Genomic DNA, 22,216 nt, shown 5'->3' on the forward strand with positions numbered 1-22,216 from the left:
CCATAGTAGACAAAATTCCCTGAGTATAATGAAAAATAATCACTTACTTTATTTATTTATTTATTTATTTATTTATTTATTTATTTATTTATTTATTATTTATTATTTATTATTATTATTATTATTTATTTATTATTAAGAACTAAGAAAATCACACCTTGAAAGAGAAAAGACAATTAGTTGACACAATACTGAGATGAATCAGATGGTGGAATTATTGGAGAAACACTTTAAAGCATCCACTACAACAATGCTTCAGCAATCAATTAAAAATTATCCTGAAGCGGGCGCCTGGGTGGCGCAGTCAGTTAAGCGACCGACTTCAGCCAGGTCACGATCTCGCGGTCCGTGAGTTCGAGCCCCGCGTCAGGCTCTGGGCTGATGGCTCAGAGCCTGGAGCCTGTTTCCGATTCTGTGTCTCCCTCTCTCTCTGCCCCTCCCCCGTTCATGCTCTGTCTCTCGCTGTCCCAAAAATAAATAAACGTTGAAAAAAAAAATTAAAAAAAAAATTATCCTGAAGCAAATTAAAAAAATAGAAAATCTCTGATGAAATAGGTTTTAGAAGAAAAAATTAAATGGATCACAGAACTGGAAAATACAAGAACAGAAATAAAAAACTCAGTCGATGGGCTCAACAGAGTAGAGTGAAGATAACAGGAGAAAATTCATGAACCGGAATATAGAACAATAGAATTCACACAATCTGAACAACAGAGAGGGGGGAGACTTGACGGGAAAAAGTATGAACAGCGCCTCAGAGACTTATGAGACAACAACAAAAGAACCACCATTCACATCAGCACAGTCCCAGAAGGAAAGTAAAAAAAAGAGAGGGGCTGAAAAGTTGTTGGAAGAAGTATTGGCTGAAAATGTCCTAAATTTGATAAAATGCACAAGGCTATAATTTCAAGTAGCTGAGCAAATTCCAAACAGGATAAACACAAAGAAATCCATGTCAAAGATACACCAGTTAAAATTTTGAAAAATAAACACAAAGAAAAAAATCTAGAGGGAAATGAGTGTTACCTGCAGGGGAATACCAGTTCAACTGATCATGGATTTCTAATCTGAAGTCGTAGAAACCAGAAGAGAGTGGTACCATATTTCTCAAGTGCTGAAATGAAAGAACTGTCAGCCACAAATTCTGTATTCTATGAATCCAAACTTGATGAATGAAAGAGAAATAAAAAGATGCTCAGAAAAAGAAAAGCTAAAAGAATTTACTACTAGTAGGCATATTCTTTTTTTAAAATTTAATAATAACGGTACCTGGTTGGCTCAGTTGGTTAAGCCTCCAATTCTTAGTTTAGGTTTAGGTCATGACCTCACAGTTGGTGGGTTCAAGACCCATGTTGGGCTCTGTGCTGACAGAGCGGAGCTTGCTTGGGATTCTCTCTCTCCCTCACTCTCTATCTGCCCTTCCCCACTCACTCTTGCGCTCTCTCTCTCTCTCTAAAAATAAATAAGCGTTTCTAATGAAATAAAAAAGTGTTATTTCAACATATGAAAACTATAGAAATATTAAAGTGAAATAAAATATCTTATTCTTAAAGATTGGCTGAACAAAATTCTTCAAACGGAGGAATGGATAAAAGAAAGAATGCTGGAGTATTAGGAAGGAAGAAGGAATAATGCAAAGAGCAGAAATATGGGTACATTCAAAGAATCATTCATTTCCTGAGTTTTAAAACCATATTTGATGGAACATCAATCCAGTTTTTGTTTGGAACAAAAATGATCTGATTCCCATGACAATGATACTTAAAAATGAGGAGACAAAGAGATATAAATGAGAGTGAGGTTTCTACACTTCCCTCAAAGTGGTAAAATGTTGATGCTAGCGAATGGTATAATTCATATATACATAGATATAGTAATATTCAGAATGACTACTACCAAAAACATACAAGAGATACACTCAAAAACACTCTACGTAAATCAAGATGGAATCCTAAAACGTGTTGAAGTTTTGTGCAGGAAGGCCAGAGAGAAGAAACAGAGAAATGACACCAGACGAAACAAATGGAAAACAAATGATAAATGGAATATAAATGCTAACATATCAATAATTACCTTGAATGTAAATGTTGTAAATACATCAATAAAAAGCAGATTAAAAAATGTGACCCAGCTATATACTGCTTATAAGAAAGTTGCTTCATGGGGCGCCTGGGTGGCGCAGTCAGTTAAGCGACCGACTTCAGCCAGGTCACGATCTCGCGGTCCGTGAGTTTGAGCCCCGCGTCAGGCTCTGGGCTGATGGCTTGGAGCCTGGAGCCTGTTTCCGATTCTGTGTCTCCCTCTCTCTCTGCCCCTCCCCCGTTCATGCTCTGTCTCTCTCTGTCCCAAAAATAAATAAAAAACGTTGAAAAAAATTAAAAAAAAAAAAGTTGCTTCAAATCCAATGACATCGGTTTGTTAAAAGTAAAAGGATGAAAAAAAGGACTAACTTCACCAATGTGGTTAAGCACCATCTAATTCATTAGGGGACTGAACGGAACAAAAAGATGGAACAAGGGTGAATTCTCTCTCTCTGTCCTTGAGCTAGGACATTTATCTTTTCCTGCCCTTAGACATTGAAGTTTCTGGTTCTTGGGTCTTAAGATTGATTCCAGATCTTAAACACCAGTGCTCTCTCCACATTCTTTGGCCTTGGCCTTGGACCAAGAGCTACACCATGCTCCCTTGGTTCTCAAGCCTTAGGATTTGGACTGAATTATACCACTGACTTTCCTGATTCTTGTGTTTGCACATGGTATAGTGTCACATCCTCAGCTTCTTGTAATCATGTGAACCATTTCTCATAATAATAAATCTCCCCCTATAAATCTATATACAGGTATCCCTCACTTTTAGAAAGTTTGATGTGCATCACTTTGCTTTTACAAAAGACCTACGTTAGTGCATGTGTTTGCCAACCAAAAGAAATCCAAATGGGATTTTCACTTTTATTAAAAAAGAAAAGAAAAAAATTAACATAAAAGTGAAAATAGCATTTGTCATCCAGGCAGTGAGAGCGGCCCCACTGAGCTCCTTCCCCAGAACTACATTCAGCATCTCAGCATCAAACCATCAAACCACCATACCTTTCAACAGTGTTTGTGAGTATCCATACTTTCTTTGTCTTGATATATTTTATGTATCCATTAGCCAGTTGTGTCCTAAGGTGTCATAAAAGCCTAAGAGGTTATTTTTTAGTTTTGGGAATCATAATTTTTTTTCATAAAAATTAGTGGTAGTTGTTTCTTTAGTTCATGTAAGCTTATAAAAGGTTTCATAGGAACACTCTACTTTTGGATAGTGGGTGATACCTGTGCATGCTGTTAGTTTTGTTTTTCTGGAAAGCTCTGATTATTATTCTTTTAAGGATAAAGAGAATCTTGTTTATCTCTAAATTGTTGTGTCCAATGCCTAGGGATGCTCAGCAGAATGTTCTGAAAGGAAAATGGGAGGGAGAAAAGATGGAGAGAATGATGAAATTTTGCATGATTGGGGAGTCTGAACTCCTGGATCATTTGAAGAAGTTAATCTCATGTGATCTAGACTAGAATCCAGGACTAGGGGTATTGGGCCACCAGGGTGGCTAATAAACTAGCTGGAATTGAAAGAAAATCCTTTGAGCTCATATGTGATTTTGGAGTCTATGAAGATAAGAGGTTCACTTACAGACAAGGAGATGAGTAAGTGTCCCACCCTGATAGTATTAGATTCTCTAACATGAAAGATGAAAATCCCCATCTCGAGAGTAAAGACTCAGTCACTCCCTGGAGCTCTTCATTGACTGCTAGAATTGAGAATGTGGACCTGGAGTCTATGGAAAGAACAGTTGAGGAGAGAGTTCAAGAACCAAAGGACAAGGGGCACGTGGGTGGCTCATAGGTTAAGTGTCTGACTTCAGCTCAGGTCATGATCTCATGGTTTGTCGATTTGGGCCCAGCGTCTGGCTCTGTGCTGACAGCTCAGAGCCTGGAGCTTGTGTCTCCCTCTCTCTCGACCCCTCCCCAGCTCATGCTCTGTCTCTCTCAAAAGTAAATAAACATTAACACAAAAATTAAAGCAAACAAACAAACAAAAAAGAACCAAAGGACAAAATAAAGCCTGTCTGGCAAGGGATCAGGATGCCCAGATAATTCTCTTCCAATGTTCTATCCAGATTCAGATTTTGAATCAGCACAGAGCCTGAAGTGGGGCTTGAACTCACAGACCGCAAGATCATGACCTGAGCTGAAGTCTGACACTCAACTGACTGAGCCACCCAGGCTCCCCAATGTACTCCTTTTCTTAAAGATGTCTGTGCTGATTATAGTTACCTTCTTCTCTAATTGATAAAATCTTTCTTTTTCATTAGGGGCCCACTTTACTAACTCATCTTTACTAAGTAAGAACCCACCATTATTTCCTGAATACATATTGCAATTTACAATAGTATAAAAATTACCATATATTATAATTAGCTGTGTAGTTATGCTTTCCCTTTCTAGTAAGTTCTCTAGTCTCATATTTGTCTTTGTATGTATGTACGTACATATGAATATCTATCTAGACTCTGGGCTTACCTCTAATATCTAGCATATAATAAATGTTAAATGAAAACACTTCTATAGTAGTTTTATCTCTTGCGTCTTTCATTTTTCCAGAGGTTGCCCCTTAACCACAGAAGAGAGAGAAGGTGAGAGAAAGAGAGAGAGAGATGGCAAGAGAGAGAGAGAGAGAGAACTTATCTCTCTACAACAACTTAATTCATCTTAAGCTTCTGTCTATAGCTAGGTCATTTATTATAAGACAGTTATTAACCATAGTGGTTACATATTAATGCTCAGAAACTAGACCTGGTTTGGGGTTCTGGCCTTGTCATTTACAAGTTCTGTGCCATACAGAAGCTATTACAACCCTTCTAAGTCTATTTTGTTTATCTATAAAAAGAAAATTATTACTTAATGAGTTATTGTGAATGCTCAGTTCGTGCATGATAAATACTTAGCACAAGCTAGGCATAAAATAGTCTGCTCAATAAATGGTAGTAGCTATTTCCAGTATCTTTAAAATCATGTTAAAGTGCATTATATTTATTAAGGAAGCAGAAAGAAAAGTTTAAAGAAGCACACATTGATAAATCATAGCACACTAAGCAATTTAATTTCAGCATTATCCTCCATAAAGAAAATTCTAGTTAATACTGAGATATATCTGACTTATTTTATGAGTTTGACAGGAGGAATGTCAATGTGTAAAGGTCTCTGCTAAGCTTACTAAAATTTATTTTACAAATTTTTGTGAATCCAAAAGAAGCACAAGTTCTGCCAGTTTTAAATTTTGAACCTAAATGAATAAGCTTTAATGTTAGGCTCATTTTAAAAGTTGGTGTTATACACACTAGACAACCTGACTTACCAGAGAAAAAAAACAAAGTTTAGTGTGGTTAACATGTTGTATTTATTATTTTGTATATTATCTAAAAAGTAGAATATATTGTAAGACTTATTTAAAAAATAATTCTTTACACAATTTTTGGAAGGTTAGTAGCAAACATGGTTTACAAGTAAAAGATCTAATTTTCAAACCAAAATCAATTAATGGTCTTGCATTTACAGAAGCAAATTAATATTCAGCTTAAATATCTGAAGCAGTTTTTACATAAAGCATTTCCAAGAAATAGAAAACTAAGAAATTTAGATAAAGCACCAGCTGTCACCATGTCACCAAGTTAATGCTAATTCCTCACTAGTCACCATCCGATGATGAAGAGCAGAGGACAAAGGGAAGGAACACTTCTAGAAAGAAAGAGAACCCTGAAATTACATTTACTTAGGGGTTCCTCCAAAGGCATCTTGGTCAAGTTAATACATTTCTGAGGAGCAGAAATAGATTATAAAGTTAAGGCTCAAGATCATGCATTCATAATAAAATACAATTACTGATATTTAAGTGATATTGAATGTCATACAACATATTTAAAGTTTGTCACTTACATCAACAGTATGCATATTTTCTTTCTGAATCCTTTGGGATTTTGTGGGTACACTGTAATCAATCTTAATACAAATGGAACAAATATCAGAATCTTGAACTACATGGATATGAGTGGCTGCATTTTTATGATTATGTCAAAGACCAACTGTTTGTGTCTATCTTTTAAAGATAATTTCAACTGTGGAAATTAATACTTAGGATTTTCAAGCTTTTCAAATATAAAAACATTTTACAGAATGTGTGATAAGATTAAAAACAGCAAAAAAAAAAAACTTGGAAAGATAAATGACAAAGTAACAACGAATCTGCATACGCTAATGTTATACAACACCACCAACAACAAACTTACACTTTAATCTATTCAGAGTCCTCACAGTTTCAGTGATCGCTGTCTTTCTCTAAGTTATAGAGAACCATAAAGTCAGTGAAAAGTATTTCAAAGTGGCCACAGTTTCCCAATTAAAGATCAAGACACTGCAAAAATCCTTACACATAATGGTAACCCCAACTCTTCGAATTCATATTATGACTTTCATTTGCCAGCTCTTACTACTCAATGTTGCATTAGGGCTAAATGGTAAAAATACATCAGTGTTATGATAGATATGAATCTACTAACAGTTTCTATATCGTATTGTTTTAGTAAATGTATACTTTTTAAAAAAGCATAAATGAGAAAAAAATGAGAAAAATGTAGGCCATAACTATAGTTCCCTTTGCACTTCTTATTCTATGAATCCATTCTGTTGAAGAACTAGAGCTTAGGTAGAAGTAGCCAAGAAGATGAAAAACCAGGCATCCAAAAACAATTAAGCAATATTAATTCCTAGTACCGAAAGAAATAAAGAATGAAAGAAAGAAAGAAAGAAAGAAAGAAAGAAAGAAAGAAAGAAAACAAAAACAAAAACAAAAACAAAAACAAAAACAAAAACAAAAACAAAAACGAAAACAAAAACCAAGGCTCCAGTTAACCAAAGTGGCTTGAATCAGCCCAAGACTATCTGTGGTTGATCTCAAAGGCACTTTCTAAGACCTGTCCTTTCTCTTCCCCAGTTGACATCTGTCTGGCAAGTTTATGATTTAACAGCTTGCAGCACTGTGTTTTTATTAACACTACCCGACATTAAGAAAGTAATTGTTTATTTGTAACTAAGTCCTCTTAATGATGATTTGAATCCCATCAAGTTAAAGTAGACATAAAGTATACAAGAAAGCTACTCATCTCTACCATCACCTCCTCAGTCCTCTAGATGAAACACACACCATAAAAGCCAGATAGAGAAAACAAGCACTGGATTATCAAATGGCAAATTTAACCCATTTAACTCACTAAAATGATTCTAAGGGCTTATCTTGGTTAGACTCAGTATACAAAGGTGAAAGTCAATTTGACATGGAGTTTTGTGAGCACAAGCTTAACTTCCATGGGTTGTAAACAATTGATTATTAAGTAAAATCTTTACTTCTCTGATCTTCATTTTTATTTATGATTCAAACTTCTAACATTTTTAGAATATGTGAAAAAGGTGAAAAAAGGGGGCAAGTGGTATTAGATTTGGCTTTGAATAGTTAACTTTTCTTCAGCTTTGTCAAAATAAGCATTTTCTGTGGTAGCTTGAACTTCCTTGTCATCATCTATCATATGAATGTCTGATGTATTTTTGTCATTTCGCCTCAAGCGGTAATTTTTATAAGCACGCTGAATTATGGTTGCTGAGACTGCCTCTTGTTTTCGTTTCAGAGTAGTTGTAATTGGTTCATACATGATCTTAAAAGGGTTGGCTAATGCAAACCCTGATTCCATCTCTGAAATAACTTTCTCCATCCTCACATCTGTACCCATAACTCGTTTAGTTAAAGCAAGTAAGATGTCAAGGCAATGAATTCTGTCCCCAGCAGCCATGGGAAGATCCATGGCAACGAGCTGGCCCTTGTTTGGTTTTGCCATAAAAAGAGGAGGGTCAAGAGCAGCTGCAAGATCTGAAAGCTTGCTAGAGTCTATGTACTGGGTCCTATCAGGGTCAAACCTCTTCCATACCTGAAAGAATTTCTTAAAATCATCTTCACTTAATGTCTTGGCTTTTTTCTTAGAAGCAATATTTAAAAATTCCATGACAGCAATAATGTACATGTTTACAATGATCATCCATGATATGAAGATGTAACTGACAAAATAAATAATCCCAACAAAGGGATTACCACAATCTCCTCTAACCTGAGTCCCAGGGTTAATTTTATCAGGATCACAGTCTGACCATTTACTGTTGAAAATTGCATTGAGCATCCCATCCCAGCCAGCAAATATTGTAACTTGGAAAAGACAGAGCATACTGCTGCCAAAGGTTTCAAAGTTGGCCACGTCATTAATTCCAAATTCCTTTTTAACATAGGCAAAATTGTACATTCCGAAGATGGCGTAGACGAACATGACCAGAAAGATGAGAAGACTGATGTTCAACAATGCTGGGAAAGATAGCATCAAAGGAAGCAGCAGGTCACGGAACACCTTTGGTCCTTTCCCAGGACGTAGGATGTGGATGATCCGTGAGAGTAGTATCAGTTGCACAACAGAAGGAGGCACAAGGTAGTATCCTACCATCAGAGGCAGAAATAGTCCTTGGTGTGGGAGAAGATAAAACAGGTAATAAAACTATTTAAATATGATTGTATTTAGAGGAATATAAATTATTTTACGTTCCATTTTTTCTATATGTTAAGATCATTTTATTAATCCTTCCCATATAACAGAATATATTGAAAGTGGGGATTAGCCAAATACTCATTGTGGCAATTTTCAGGGTATCTAGCAAAATTTGGAAGATAATTATTTGAATCATCATCTTATTATGCCATTATAGATCAACTAATTCTGGAATCACAGATGGCATGATTCCATAATACAAAATAGTAGTCATATTCTTTTTTTTCTGATTGCAGTTGGATAAATAAATTTAGCTCAATCCAGCCTTTATTGGACATCTAGTATAAAGGTGTCAGTGCAAAATGCAAAGATGAATGACCTGACTTCTGTCCTCAAAGGCCTTATATTCTAGAGAGTAGAGGTAGACATTTAAAGTTATTACAATGCAAGGCAGAAAGACCTAGTTGATAAATATAATTACAAAAATGTCTGGCATTCAGTGATTCACAGATTATAATTTATTTATTTCATAAATAGTCTTTGGGTTCTTAGCAGCTTTAAATTGAATTAAATAAATGAGTCTTGGCCTAGAACTATTTTTGCAGCAGTTGTGGGTAGATGAGGGAGTGAGAGCTAGAACTATAAAATTACAATTACCATAAAAGTATAGGGGATATCCTCTGCAAGTACTGGAGAGACTGTGGTTCATTTTGAGTTGAGAAGATGAGGAGGGGAGAGTTCCATGAAGTTTCTAAATGATATGGTGTATTTGTTGAATCTGGAATGATCATGTCTCATATTTCCGTTCAACTTGATCACTGTCCATAACCTTCTCTCTGACATTCTACCTTATCTATACCTTCATTTCCACAGTGTATTAGTGAATCTTCTGCTCTGACTCATATTTTCATTTTTCCTTACAATCTTCCAAATTCCTCCATTTTGCCAGAGGTATCACCATTTAATTGTAGATAATTTTTTCTACATCCTCATCTTAGATTTTGTTCACCTCCTTTCTTATCTAAAATCTGACTCTATCTTGAAGACAGTATCTCCCTTGGAATGTTCTCAAGTGTAAAGAGCTCTTTCTTCCCCACTCCAAATTTCTCAGAGTAGAACAATGGAATGACCAAGCATCTTTCATTTTTTTCCAATGCGATTTCCAGATGCTTCCAGTCAATTTTATAAAGAAAAAAAAAAGAAATTTCTGTCCTGACACATTGTGGATCATGCCAATGAACTATGATACTATTGCAGACCATTTCTTGGTTCTATGATATTCCTCCCCCCTTATTCATATTCATTGGAGACTTTAGTACTTGGCTCACTGTCACCCTTTCCACCCCAACACTTACCATCCACGATTCATTGAAAGGCCAGTCTCTCGGTCTTTGACTTTCTTAACTGTAATCTCCATCACTTTACTTTAGTCACATGCAGCTATAGCTACATTCTGGACCCAGGATATTTCACCTTCTGAGATTTCATATTCAAGCAGCTTTCTCTCTGACTCTGATTTCCTCTCCTTTGAGATAGCTGATTCAGTAGCTCTGACTTTAATCCCAAAGGCCCCTTCTTTCCTTTCTTTCAAGCTTCTTGTACCTGTCTATCAATAGTTGAACTGCTTCTATTACCAAATGAATAAGCTGAATTTTCTGGAATCACAATTGAGCAAATAGTTTGTCTACCTTTTCACTAGTGACTGTATAGAATAGTGCTTGACACAATAAATATCTAAATATTGTCTCTCATGGAGCTTATACTCCAGTACGTATCTTATGGGGAGGCAGACAAGAAACAAATTTTTCCCTGCTTAAAACATTTTTATCCTAGAATCTTTACTTGTCTACCCCTATTCAATATGTCTCTATTAAGATTTTGCTTCATCCAGGAAGTTTGACCTCTGACCTCTACTTATTGATAGGTACTCCCCTTTCTTGTGCTGCTGTAACACCACGTGCTTCTTTCCTTATCATAACCTTAATAGCACAACATTAAATATGTACTGTTTATCACCTGAATCCCTTACTACATTGTAAACTGTGTGCCTACAGGGATTATGCCTTCCTTCCTTACTACTGAATTCTTTGGGTATAGCATAATATCTATTCAAATATAATTGTTAAATAAAAGACAGATCCCCAAAGTAAGAGAAAACTGGTGACAAATTCATTAAAGCCTAACACTCTAGTATTGTGAAAGTTGTAAACAGTTTTGGAGATTAAAAAAAAAATAGGGAACTTGAAAGGTTATATCATGTTAAGACATAAAGCTCCTTCTAGACACATCCTAGAGAAATAATGTATGTGATATACTGAAGGGGTAATTAAGCATTTACCTGGTAACCTCTTAAGTGAAGTCTATGTATTAATTCAACAAGTATTTTTTAGTATCTCATAGCTGTCATGTGTACATGTATGAATGTAAAAATACAAGCCATTGCTGTTGGAATAAAAAGGGTCTCTATCTGTTTTGCCTACTAAAAGACTATATCTTGGGACATATTTAGTATAAGAACTTGCCTGAATTAGTATTACTATAAAAGAAAATCTAACTAAACAAACTCTTACCTGTAATAGAGAAAATAACCACCATAAAATCAAAAATGTTCCATCCCATGGTGAAATAGTTACAACGAAAAGAGATGAGCTTCAGTACACATTCTCCCGTGTATACCATAACAAGAAATAAGGTAATCCAGTAGAGAGCAGTGTCCATTTCTGAACTCTGTTCATCACTTTGTATCATAATGGTGATTGCTTGGAAACAGATAAGAACCATAATGAAGACATTAAAAACTTGGCTTGTTACCAAGTCAAACATGAATCTTTGGAACTTGTTCTGTGTGTAAAAAAAAAAAAAAAAAAAAAAAAAAAAAGGTGGGTGTAATAGCCTTATTAGTAGGATATATACATACACATATAGTCTTTACATTTATAATTTACCTCCCAGCATAAACAGGAAAATAAGTGAGTACCTAAGTTTTTGTCAAACTAGAATTCTAATATATAGTCAAAACAAACAAAAAGATCATCAAAACGTTGTTAAAGAACATATTTTTAAATTTTGTCAAAAGCATTTGTGGAGAATTTAACATTTTTTTAAATGTTTATTTTTGAAAGAGAAAGAGAGAGAGAGAGAGAGAGAGAGAGAGAGAGAGAGAGAGCGCGCATCAGCGGGGGAGGGTCAGGGAGAGAAACAGAAACGGAAGCAGGCACAGAGCCCCACCTGGGGCTTGAACCCATGAACCACAAGATCATGACCTGAACCAAAGTCAGACACTTAACCGACTGAGCCACCCAGGCACCCTGCATTTGTGAAGAATTTTAAAAACACATATTCATTTTAAAAAGAGAATGTATGAAATAAACTTTTTACGAAGCTTCGAAAACAAATCTAGATGTTTTCTTACTCTTGGGCGACGTATTATTTTTTGAGAGTCCTCATGCAACAGCCCCCTCAGTGCATGGTATTGTCTCTTCTGTTTCACTGTTATAAAGATATTTGAGCCTCCCTGGTAAAGAAATGAAAGAAAAAGGTATTAAAATCACATGAATCTAAATTTCACCTTTTGTCAATATACATTTTGGAAAGCTTGGTAATTACTTATTTAACCTTTTATAAAGGTCTTAAAGGCAATGAACTAAATCACATTTAACCATGTCTGATTTCTGCACACAAATCCATACTGAGCACATGTAGAATATATGGTAATGACCGATATCAATGATCTTTTGGTGCACTTTCCTGTGGGCAGTCTACTCTTTTTTAACTTTTCAGTCTACTGAGGCCTACCTCATGTTAAGCAGAGACAAAGGAGAAACAGTGGGGGATAAATGGAAAGGTTTATCAAGAAAAACTGAACTCAAAAGCTAAGGAAAAATTAGTTTGTATCTTCTAATAACAGGAAAAAATATAATTGGGCATTTATGTGTTTTTATAAGTTCATATATTAATTTACTAAATAATACTTCCAAAAGATATTTTTTATACTATTAATCCAACAGCACTTTGTGCTTAGTTCTTCATAGTACCTTTTAGAGCTTTTCATCTTTGTGTTCCTAGTACTAAGTATCTTATACAAAATATATAAAGTGAATAAGAGGTAAATGGTTAGTGTGTTAGTCTAGAAATTAGAAATTGTTACTGCCCTAAGTCAGGACTTAGTTACTTAAATTTGATAGGGGTCACCGGTTTGAAGCCCAGGAGCAAATCCTGGAATGTTATCCCACTGGATTGATCCCAAGAAGCTGAAGCTTCCAGTCAAATGGATATTTGATTACTGATCTTCTAATCCCATTTGATTAGTGGAGGCTGAGAGCAGTTTATCAGATGCTGCACATGACTAAACTTTGATGACATGGCTGAAAACAGAATTTCAAAACTAGACTATTCTTTTGATTTTTTAGAAGGCTTTCCTATACCTCTAGAAAGTAGGTCTCTGTGGTTAAAATAAGCAGATTTAAATGACTTTTGAGGCCTTTGCATTTGCAGAAGCCTTGAAGGCCTTTGTGTGGAGGTGGGATCAAATGGGTTTTTCAGTTCTGTCTCTGAATTGTCCCTTACTGATTTCAAGCACTGCTATTTAGGACATGGGGTTAGGATTTAGGATACCCCCTACTTCTAGCAGAAAAAGCTACTGCACTGACAAAGATGTCTATGCTAGATATGACTCTAAAGGCTTTGAACATACCAGAGAGTAAAAAAGTGTAGCTTATTTTTCTTGAACTTCTTCACCTATTTGTGCAGATGTACCAAAATATTACTTGTTGGTCAGCATGTCATTATTTACAAACATATATATATATATATATATAGAAACACCTGCAATTTCTAACCTTTTAACTTGTTTGTTTATATTTCAATATATAAAACAATGTAAAGATGAACATTTTAGCAATATTTATCAATATGCAGGAACATCAAATTTTTTTAATAGATAAGCACCAAATAAAAATTACATTAAGCTGAATCCAAAACCAATTATTTGAAGCAGGACATTCTTATAAATGTGTTTTCTCAGGTATTAATGAACAAAGAATATTTATACTTATCTTTATTTTATGCTTGTTGAAATTAGCAATAATAACACCGATCAGCATACTCAAAGGAAGAAATAATCCAATAACAATAAAGCTGATAAAGTAACAAGACATGTAGATGTTGTCTTCAAAATTAGGTTGCTTATTTACCTAAAAGTTAAGTTAAAAAATAATCAAAATAAGACAGGGCATAGTGGATTTTTAGGGCAGTGAAAATATTCTGTATGATATTGTAATCATAGTTACATGTCAGTCATTACACAATTGTTCAAACCCATATAATGTACAACACCAAGTGAACCCTCAAATAAACTCTGGACTTTGGGAGATTATGATCTGTCAGTGTAGGTTCATCCTGGGTAAAAATGTACCATTCTGGTAAGTGATATCAATAATAGGCTATGCATGTGTGGGGTCAAGTGGGTATAGGGGAAATCTCTATGCTTTCCTCTCAATTTTGTTGTAAACCTAAAACTGCTCTAAAAAGTAAAGTCTTTAAAAATAAAAATAAATTAAAAAGTGAAAAATAAGCAAAATATTGATACTAACACTTTAAAACATAAGATTTATAAAACAACTTACAACAGGAAAATCCAACAATTCTACAGAAGTAATATTTTCTCTTTGCTCGTTAGTGAAAGGATATCATTGCTTTGTTTATTTGGATTTTAAAATTTATTGCATTGGTTTAACCATTGTTATGAAGTCTGATAATCCTTCAAATGGGCTTATTGGGGTTCAACCACTGTACATAATCCTGGAAGGATTTCGTTTTCTGTGAAATGTTCAATTTGAAATGTATTTAATTTCTGTCTACTATAAACATTCACTTTGATCATGTTATCTATTCTATTATTGTTGGTACCCTCTTCTTGAATTGTAAAAATAACTTTTCTTGAATTTTAACAATGGCCATAAGATTATATTATACTTACACCAGTAGAATCAACCGCTGAATTCATAATGGTGATCCATCCATTAAATGTTGCCTGTAAAAATGGCATGTATTTAATTCTTATGGAAATCTTAAGCTTTGTTTCAAATAAAAAGTGAAACTCAATTTGTTATTAATACAGTAAAACATTTGATTACTAAGGCTGACCACATTTCAATATACCCTGTAATTGAGATCTTTATCATTTTCATTGTTGCATTTCTATTATCTGTTAACAACTATGTAACAACTCTTTATTTTTACTTAGCTTAATTGTAGTAGTTTTACTGTAGTTGATAACAAAATGTTGTAAGATAGTATAAATAGAAAGAGAGAGAGAGAGAGAGGTAGATAGATAAATGATAAATAAATACACATTGCCCAAGTGTCATTGTTAGTGGTAACTGCTATTTATGTGCTTTTCTATTGGGGTGGTAAGACAAGAATGAATGATTTATCTCCTCACTTCTGTTAGATGGTGGGTGACTGAGTAGCCATTCCTCATAGCACTGAGTAGAAACAAAACAGTAGTAACTTTAGTTGTACCAAAAATTGTGACCCTATTACCTTATCAGTGATGGTGGAAATAGGTTTGGCCAGTACCTGCCATCTCCCCCGTCAGTCCTACCTTCATCTTCACTTCCTTCTCCCAGGAAAGCAGGGTCTGCATTTCACTTTCATCTTTCCAAATGAGCCTAGTGTAGTATGTTGCATAACATGTATTTTAAATAATTGCTAAAATATGTTATAACCAACTCTAGTAATCATTCACATTTTGTCCATTCACATTTGTCCACATTATGTCTACCTATAATATGCACGGACATCTAAAAACACTGATAAAAAGTAAAAAACATCAAAAGTGAACTTACTACTTGAAGCAGTGAAAGGAAACCATTTCCAACATTATCAAAGTTCAGTTTTGCATTCTCCCATTGCATGGATTCATTAAACACAAGGCTTTCACACTGACTCTTATTCATGACTTCAGATACAGGAAACCTTTCTCCACTTGTTGGGTCAATGCATTCATAGAACGTGCCAGCAAATAAGTACACTCCTATGATGCTAAAAGCCAGCCAGATCATTAAGCAGACCAGAAACACATTCAAAGCAGGTAAAGTTGTTTTTATCAAAGCTCTCACAACCACCTGGCATATAAAAAACAAACAGGTAAACTTTAGGTAAGAAATGTGAAATCACTTTAGTTGAACTGGAAATACTAAATGTAATGTCATATTGAAATAACAAAAACAGGTCATCTCTAAAGATTCAATAGGCCAGCATGCCAGTATTTGAATTACCTAAATTATAAATTTCAATTAAAAATATACATTAAAAATCCAGATAGTCTCAAAATAGTTGTACTAAAAAAATCATGAAAAAGCAACTGCGTTGATTAGTAAAATAATTATTTCACTGATTTAACACATCTATCAGCTTCCTGTATTGGGCCAGAAATGGGCAAGACAACTGAACCTGTGCGTATGTATGTGTACATATTATCTAGAAAGCATATAAAATGAGAAAGAAAGGCCTAGATCTAAGTCTGGGTGATTCTAACTTTAGGGAGGATTAACCTACAAAGCAGACACTGAAGTGGCAGGGGAAATACGAGGAGGACCAAGAGACTGTAGATCAATGAAATAAAGGCAAGAGACTATTTCAAGAAACACTGAATGGGCCTCTGCACCCTGCAGAGTCACAAACCTCTTCACTGCACCACTCTATGTCACTGGTGAGCCACTCCAGAGCAGGAAGTTTGGGAAATAAATCAACCACTTGAATTTGATTAATAGTAATAGTCTGGAATCACCATCTCCATTTCCTCAATTCCCTTCTCTCTTGAATATTATAATCAGATTTTATTCTTATCACTCCACTATAGCTGTTATGGCAAATGTAAAGCATTTCCTATAACCAACAGAAATATTCATTCTTGGTACATACCTTTCCTTTAGCATTTACACTTTTGATTCGTTTCTACCAACCTCATTTCTCTCTCTCTCTCTCTCTCTCTCTCTCTCTCTCTCTCTCTCTTTTTGTGAAGACCACTGATTCTCTTTTCTACCATTCTAACCTTCCCTTCCCTTAGCCATTACTGGATACATACCCTTTTTGCTATACTTTTTTGCTGATATCCCTCAGTTTTCTGGACTTGAATAAATATTTTAACTTTTAATTGTGCTTTCAGTAACACTTTATTCCTAAAACTAAGTCACAGATCCTTTGTTGGAACTTTGGATATTTTGAGAAGTCCACTGATGACTCTAATGAAAAAAAATGCTATCCCTATCAGAAAATACACTTATGTAAGAATAAAAGTAGTAGATACTGTTGATACAAATATTTTAGTAGTAAGAGTACCCAGCACCTGGAGTTTATTAAATACATAAAACATTAATTTTGTAATCATGTGGCTTCCTTATATATTCAATGGTATGTTTTCAGAACTCATTCAACTACAGAACTTCCAGAGGTTGAGATGAAGCTTAAAGATCTGGATCTGCAATAGAGCAGAATAGAGTCCAGAAATAAACCCATGATGACACGGTCAATTAATCTACAACAAAGGAAGAAAGAATATACGGTGGGAAAAGACAGTCTTCAATAAATGGTGCTGGGAAAACTGAGCAGCCACATGTAGAAGAATGAATTTGGACCACGTTTTTATACCATGCACAAAAATAAACTCACAATGGATTAAAGACCTGATTATGAGTCCTGAAGCCATAAAAATCCTAGAAAAAACTATAGGTAGTAATATCTTTGTTGTTAGCCTTAACAACATTTTCTCTTCATTTTCTGTCTCTTCAGACAAAGAAAACAAAGGCAAAAATAAACTATTACTGGATTACACACACAAAAAAAACTTTTGCACAGTGAAGGAAACCATCAACAAAATGAACAGGCAGCCTCCTGAATATGAGAGAATATTTGCAAATGATATATCTGATAAAGGGTTAGTTAATATACAAAATATATAAAGAACTTATATATCTTAACATAAAAATACCCATAAGCAATCCAATTAAAAAATTGGACCTCAATAGCCAAAGACATTCAGAAGGCTAACATATGAAAAGAGACTCAACATCACTAATCATTGGGGTAATGCAAACGGAAACCACAATGAGATACCACCTTACACCTGGCAGAATGGCTAGTATCAAAATGATAAGAAATAACAAGTGCTGGTGAAGATGTGGGGTGGGGAAACCCTCATTTACTGTTGGTGGGAATGTAAATTTGTGTAGCAACTATAGCAAATTGTATGGAGGTTCCTCAAAAAATTAAAAATAGAAATAGTACATAATTCAATAATTCTACTTCTGGATATTTACCCAAAGAAAATGAAAACACTAATATGAAAGTATATATGCATTTCTGTGCTTACTGCAGCATTGTTTACAATAGCCAAGATATGGAAGCAACCTAAGTATCTATGAACAGATGAATGGTAAAGAAGATGCTGTATATATAAACAATGGGCTATTACTCAGCCATAAAAAATGAATGAGATCTTGCTATTAGCAACCACATGGATGGGCTTTGAGAGTATTGTGCTAAAAGAAATAAGTCAGACAGAGAAAGACAGATACCATATGGTTTCACCTATATGTGGAATTTAAAAATAAAACAAGTGAACAAACAAAACAAAACAGAACAGACTCATCTATACAGGAAACAAACTAGTGGTTATCAGAGTGGAGAGGAGTTGGCAGTGGGTGGAGGGGATTAAGAGGTACAAACTTCCAGTTATAGTAAGAATATTTCTTCCCCAACACCAGCAATGCATTTAGGGAATAGGTTGATCAGGACTAATTCCTGTTATAACGAGTTGATCACAGATTCATATGAATTATAAAAATATTACTATCAGTCATGTACTTACATATATATTTAAGTATAATTAATGTACTTCATACATGTATTTATGTATGCATATGTGTATATATAAATATATAAAGATTATGCTATTAAAATTTCTGAAACATATATTTTGGTTTAAAATACTTTAAATTACTTATATTTCTATTTGTTTATAATAATCATCTATAATTATCTAAATTTTGAGATTAAAACAAGTATCCATGTTTTTGCCAAGTGAAAAGATCTTAAGTGTTATGGTTTATTAATATGTGGCAGTTTTAAAGTAATATATAATATATGAACTATAAGAAAAATACACATCAAACATAAATAATTTTCTTACTGGATCCTACCTACACTGAATATGTGATATTCTGTAATATTATTCAAGTAGGCAGATTAATGATAAATAATCTATATAAATAAAAAATTCAAGAAAACAGGTGTATGGTTATGAAATAAAAGATAAAACTAGACTTTTTTTTCCCATTTCTGCACATAGCTGATGACTGTATTTTACATAATTATATTATTTGTGGTGGCCATAAATTGTTTGCTCCATTAGGTCGAGCCATTTGGGGTGGGTTTCCATTGTAGGCACAAAAGATTGAACACTGGTTGTTTTATGTGGCTTTACCTGTTAGCTTCCCTCACATTGTTCAAAAGAGGTTTAACGTGACGGTGAGGGAGAGATGACAAGAATTCATAATTTGTGATGCGTGACTTGAAAACATTAATTTATTTTAAAATTCAAACTTTTATTCAGTATAATTACTTAGCGTGTACGATATTCCTATAATTTTAAGCATCTAGGTGATCAAAGTTTCATTTTGTCAGTTATATTTTTAACATTGAGATAATTGTATTAATACTCATAGACACCCAAGTGGGCTACAATAGTACTAGTTTTTAAAATTTTATATTATTTCTCTCAACTATTAGGGTTTTTTTCTTATCTTTATGATTTTTCATATCTTATGAGCAGGAAAGTCCTAAAATCTTAATAAGCATAACTCATATACCTTTTTTCTATATTTGTAAATTGTGGAATATAAGGTTTTTGCATTAGTATTGTTAAAGATGCAAATGAGAAGACTATAAAGTTTTTAATTTATAGAAATTTATTAATCCTAAATAAAAACCTACATATTAGTTTAGACACTTTTTTCTTACCTTCATTCTTTCAAATTGAGATAGAACTCTGAGTGCCCGGAGGAATTTAACAGAAATTAGTGGTTTGAATTCTTCCCGAGATTTGCCTATTAAGCTAAGACAAAACACCTAAATATATTTAAGAAAAAAAAGAGTGAATAGGGTTTATTTTAACTTTAATCAAAACAATCTGCAAAATAAACTTTGCACTTATTTAAAAATGATAAACAGTCAAAGCTTCCCAAGAAATATGCAAAGATGTAAAATATATTTCAATATATCTTAACAATGACTTAAAGAAAAGTATAAGAAAATAACCTTGTGTTAAAGTTACTTTAAAAAAGATAAAGATAAAACAAAAGCATTTTCTGGTAGTAGGAATATATATATTATTGAAATAAAAAATTTGTATATTTGACATTCTTTATGATCAAGGGTTAATATTTACATCCATTTTTTTGTTTGAAATTAGATTAATAATCAGTTTCATGATTATTTTCCATACAGTAATAGTATATCATGTATTCATAAAAACAAAATTTGAAATATATTTACATGTGAATTCATATATAAATATGGTTAACACAATATACAAAATAGTATTTCAGAGAAGAGGCATCAAAGAGTATATGAACATTGTTAAGTTTAAGTACAAGTTATAAAAATGTATACAAAGATACCAAGGTGATTTCTTAAAGTAAATATATGCATAAAGATCATTCAGGGTTAATAAATGTTAACAGAGATTGAGCAAGGTGATGGAGTTACAACTAACTTTTATAGTACCTTCATATTTTATGTATTTTCAAGCAACATAAATGAAAATTTGTTCTTTTTTATCCTATACTAAGAGATGGCCTTAAAGTGAGCTTTGGAGTAAACATATGATTTATGTAAGTGTCACGGGTTGTGTACACCTAAGAACAATGACTAGGAAACAGGAAGGTGGGTTGCAGATATAGTGTGATTTTTGTTGGAGGAGGTTAATTTGCAATAATTTATTTAGAAGACAGAGATCAGATACTGTAAGTCATTATTTATACAGTGAGAAGCTTCAGTCAATCATTGCTTATAGAATAGGAACCATTTGTTCATTCAACAAAAATTACTGAGTACCTACTATGATACATGAGTTGTTCTAAGCATTAGGAATAAGAAGAGAACCACATTGGGAAAGCATTTCTTCCTCAAAGGAGCTAATCTTTCAAAAGGGAAGACAAACAATCACAATGAATAAACAATGAATATCAATTAATATATAATATTAATAGGTGCTATAGAGATGAAGAGTGCAGAGAAAGGAAAAAGGAGCATTGTAGTAGTTGCAGTTTTAAATACGGTAGCGGGGAAAGACCCAATTTCTGTACTCTTATTTGAGTAGACATAAATGAGGTGAGCCAGCAAAAGTTCCAGGTGGAAGGAAAAATAACTGCAAAGGCACTAAGATGGAAGGAATCTCGGCATATGGGAGATCTTCAGGAAGGTCAGTGCAGGTGGAGCAGTCTATAAATTGGGATAATGGAAACGGAAAGTGATAGGAGACAAGACGGATCATGGAGAAACTTGTAGGCTTTGATGGCAGAGAATGTAGCTTTTTACTCGGAGCGACATGAGATGCTTATTGGAGAGTTTCAAGAAGAAAAGAGACCTGGACTGACTTCTGTTTTACAGCAGTAAAATGTATGTGGCTGCTATGCGGAGCTTAGAAGGAAGGTGTGCAGTGGCAGGGGCAGGGATCTGCACTGGAAATCCAACTGAGAATCTTCAGTAGCTTGGATCACAGTGGTAATGGTGAAGGTTATGGTAAGTCGTCTGTTTTGAATATATGATTTAAACATCAAGCCAACAGAATTTAAATATTTCAGGATGTCTATCCCATTAGTAGTGGGTTCATACGTGGTCATTAGAATAATCTAGGGGTGAAATGTTGAACTTTAAAATTTTTAGGTTGAGAGGAAAAGGACAAATGTTAAGTATTACAAATGAAGAAATAGGGGATTTTGGTGACTAAAAATGTACAAAGAGAGGAAAAAGGTAGATATAAGTAAAGGAAAGAGTTAAGTGAGAGTAAGAGTAAAGAAGAAAAAAATTGAATAATAGTCTTTAAAATTTTTCTTTGAAATACGTACAATGACAACCATGAAGTCTAGCTTATACCAGCTATCAGTGAAATAGGCTTTAAAACCATATGCCATCCACTTTAGAAGCATTTCCAGAATGAAGATGTAAGTGAAGATCATGTCAGCATATTCTAATAAGATTTTAATAGTCTTTCTCTGATCGATATATATATCTTCAAAAGCCTGTGGGTAAAACATTTGAGGATTAGTGTACATGTAATTTTTTAAAAAATCTTTTGGCATAGAGCGGAATGAAATGCTATCTCTAGCAAACAGATCGTGAGCAAAGTCATAGGTTGTAGTTTCACGGGCTGGTTCACTTGGTTTGGATTTATTCACATAATCCATAAATAACATTTTCTGATCCTATGTCTATAGCAGACATCAGTAATTGGTCCCAGAATTTCTTACAGAGACTGAATTTGGCACCACAGTGATCCAGAATTCTTCTCATGAATCAGTTAATCAAACTTAATATAAGAGG

The 22,216-nt window shown here is 34.0% G+C and overlaps 1 protein-coding gene across 4 annotated transcripts in view; it reads right to left on the reverse strand.

Moving 5' to 3' along the window:
- Positions 1 to 5,414: 5,414 nt before the first annotated feature.
- The window catches only part of SCN7A (sodium voltage-gated channel alpha subunit 7), a 79,490-nt gene continuing 62,688 nt past the window's right edge, over positions 5,415 to 22,216 (reverse strand). For all 4 annotated transcript variants that reach the window (XM_019838209.3, XM_023259422.2, XM_023259420.2 and 1 more), the window contains exons 18-25: positions 21,742 to 21,915; positions 19,634 to 19,741; positions 15,460 to 15,738; positions 14,589 to 14,642; positions 13,666 to 13,803; positions 12,024 to 12,128; positions 11,182 to 11,452; positions 5,415 to 8,586 (exon numbers count right to left, since the gene is read on the reverse strand). In XM_019838209.3, the coding sequence (XP_019693768.2) occupies positions 7,520 to 8,586; positions 11,182 to 11,452; positions 12,024 to 12,128; positions 13,666 to 13,803; positions 14,589 to 14,642; positions 15,460 to 15,738; positions 19,634 to 19,741; positions 21,742 to 21,915 (2,196 nt within the window). In that variant the 3' untranslated portion in view covers positions 5,415 to 7,519. The remainder of the gene's footprint in view (positions 8,587 to 11,181; positions 11,453 to 12,023; positions 12,129 to 13,665; positions 13,804 to 14,588; positions 14,643 to 15,459; positions 15,739 to 19,633; positions 19,742 to 21,741; positions 21,916 to 22,216) is intronic.

This window comes from Felis catus, chromosome C1 (assembly GCF_018350175.1).
Source record: "Felis catus isolate Fca126 chromosome C1, F.catus_Fca126_mat1.0, whole genome shotgun sequence".
Lineage (NCBI taxonomy): Eukaryota > Metazoa > Chordata > Mammalia > Carnivora > Felidae > Felis > Felis catus.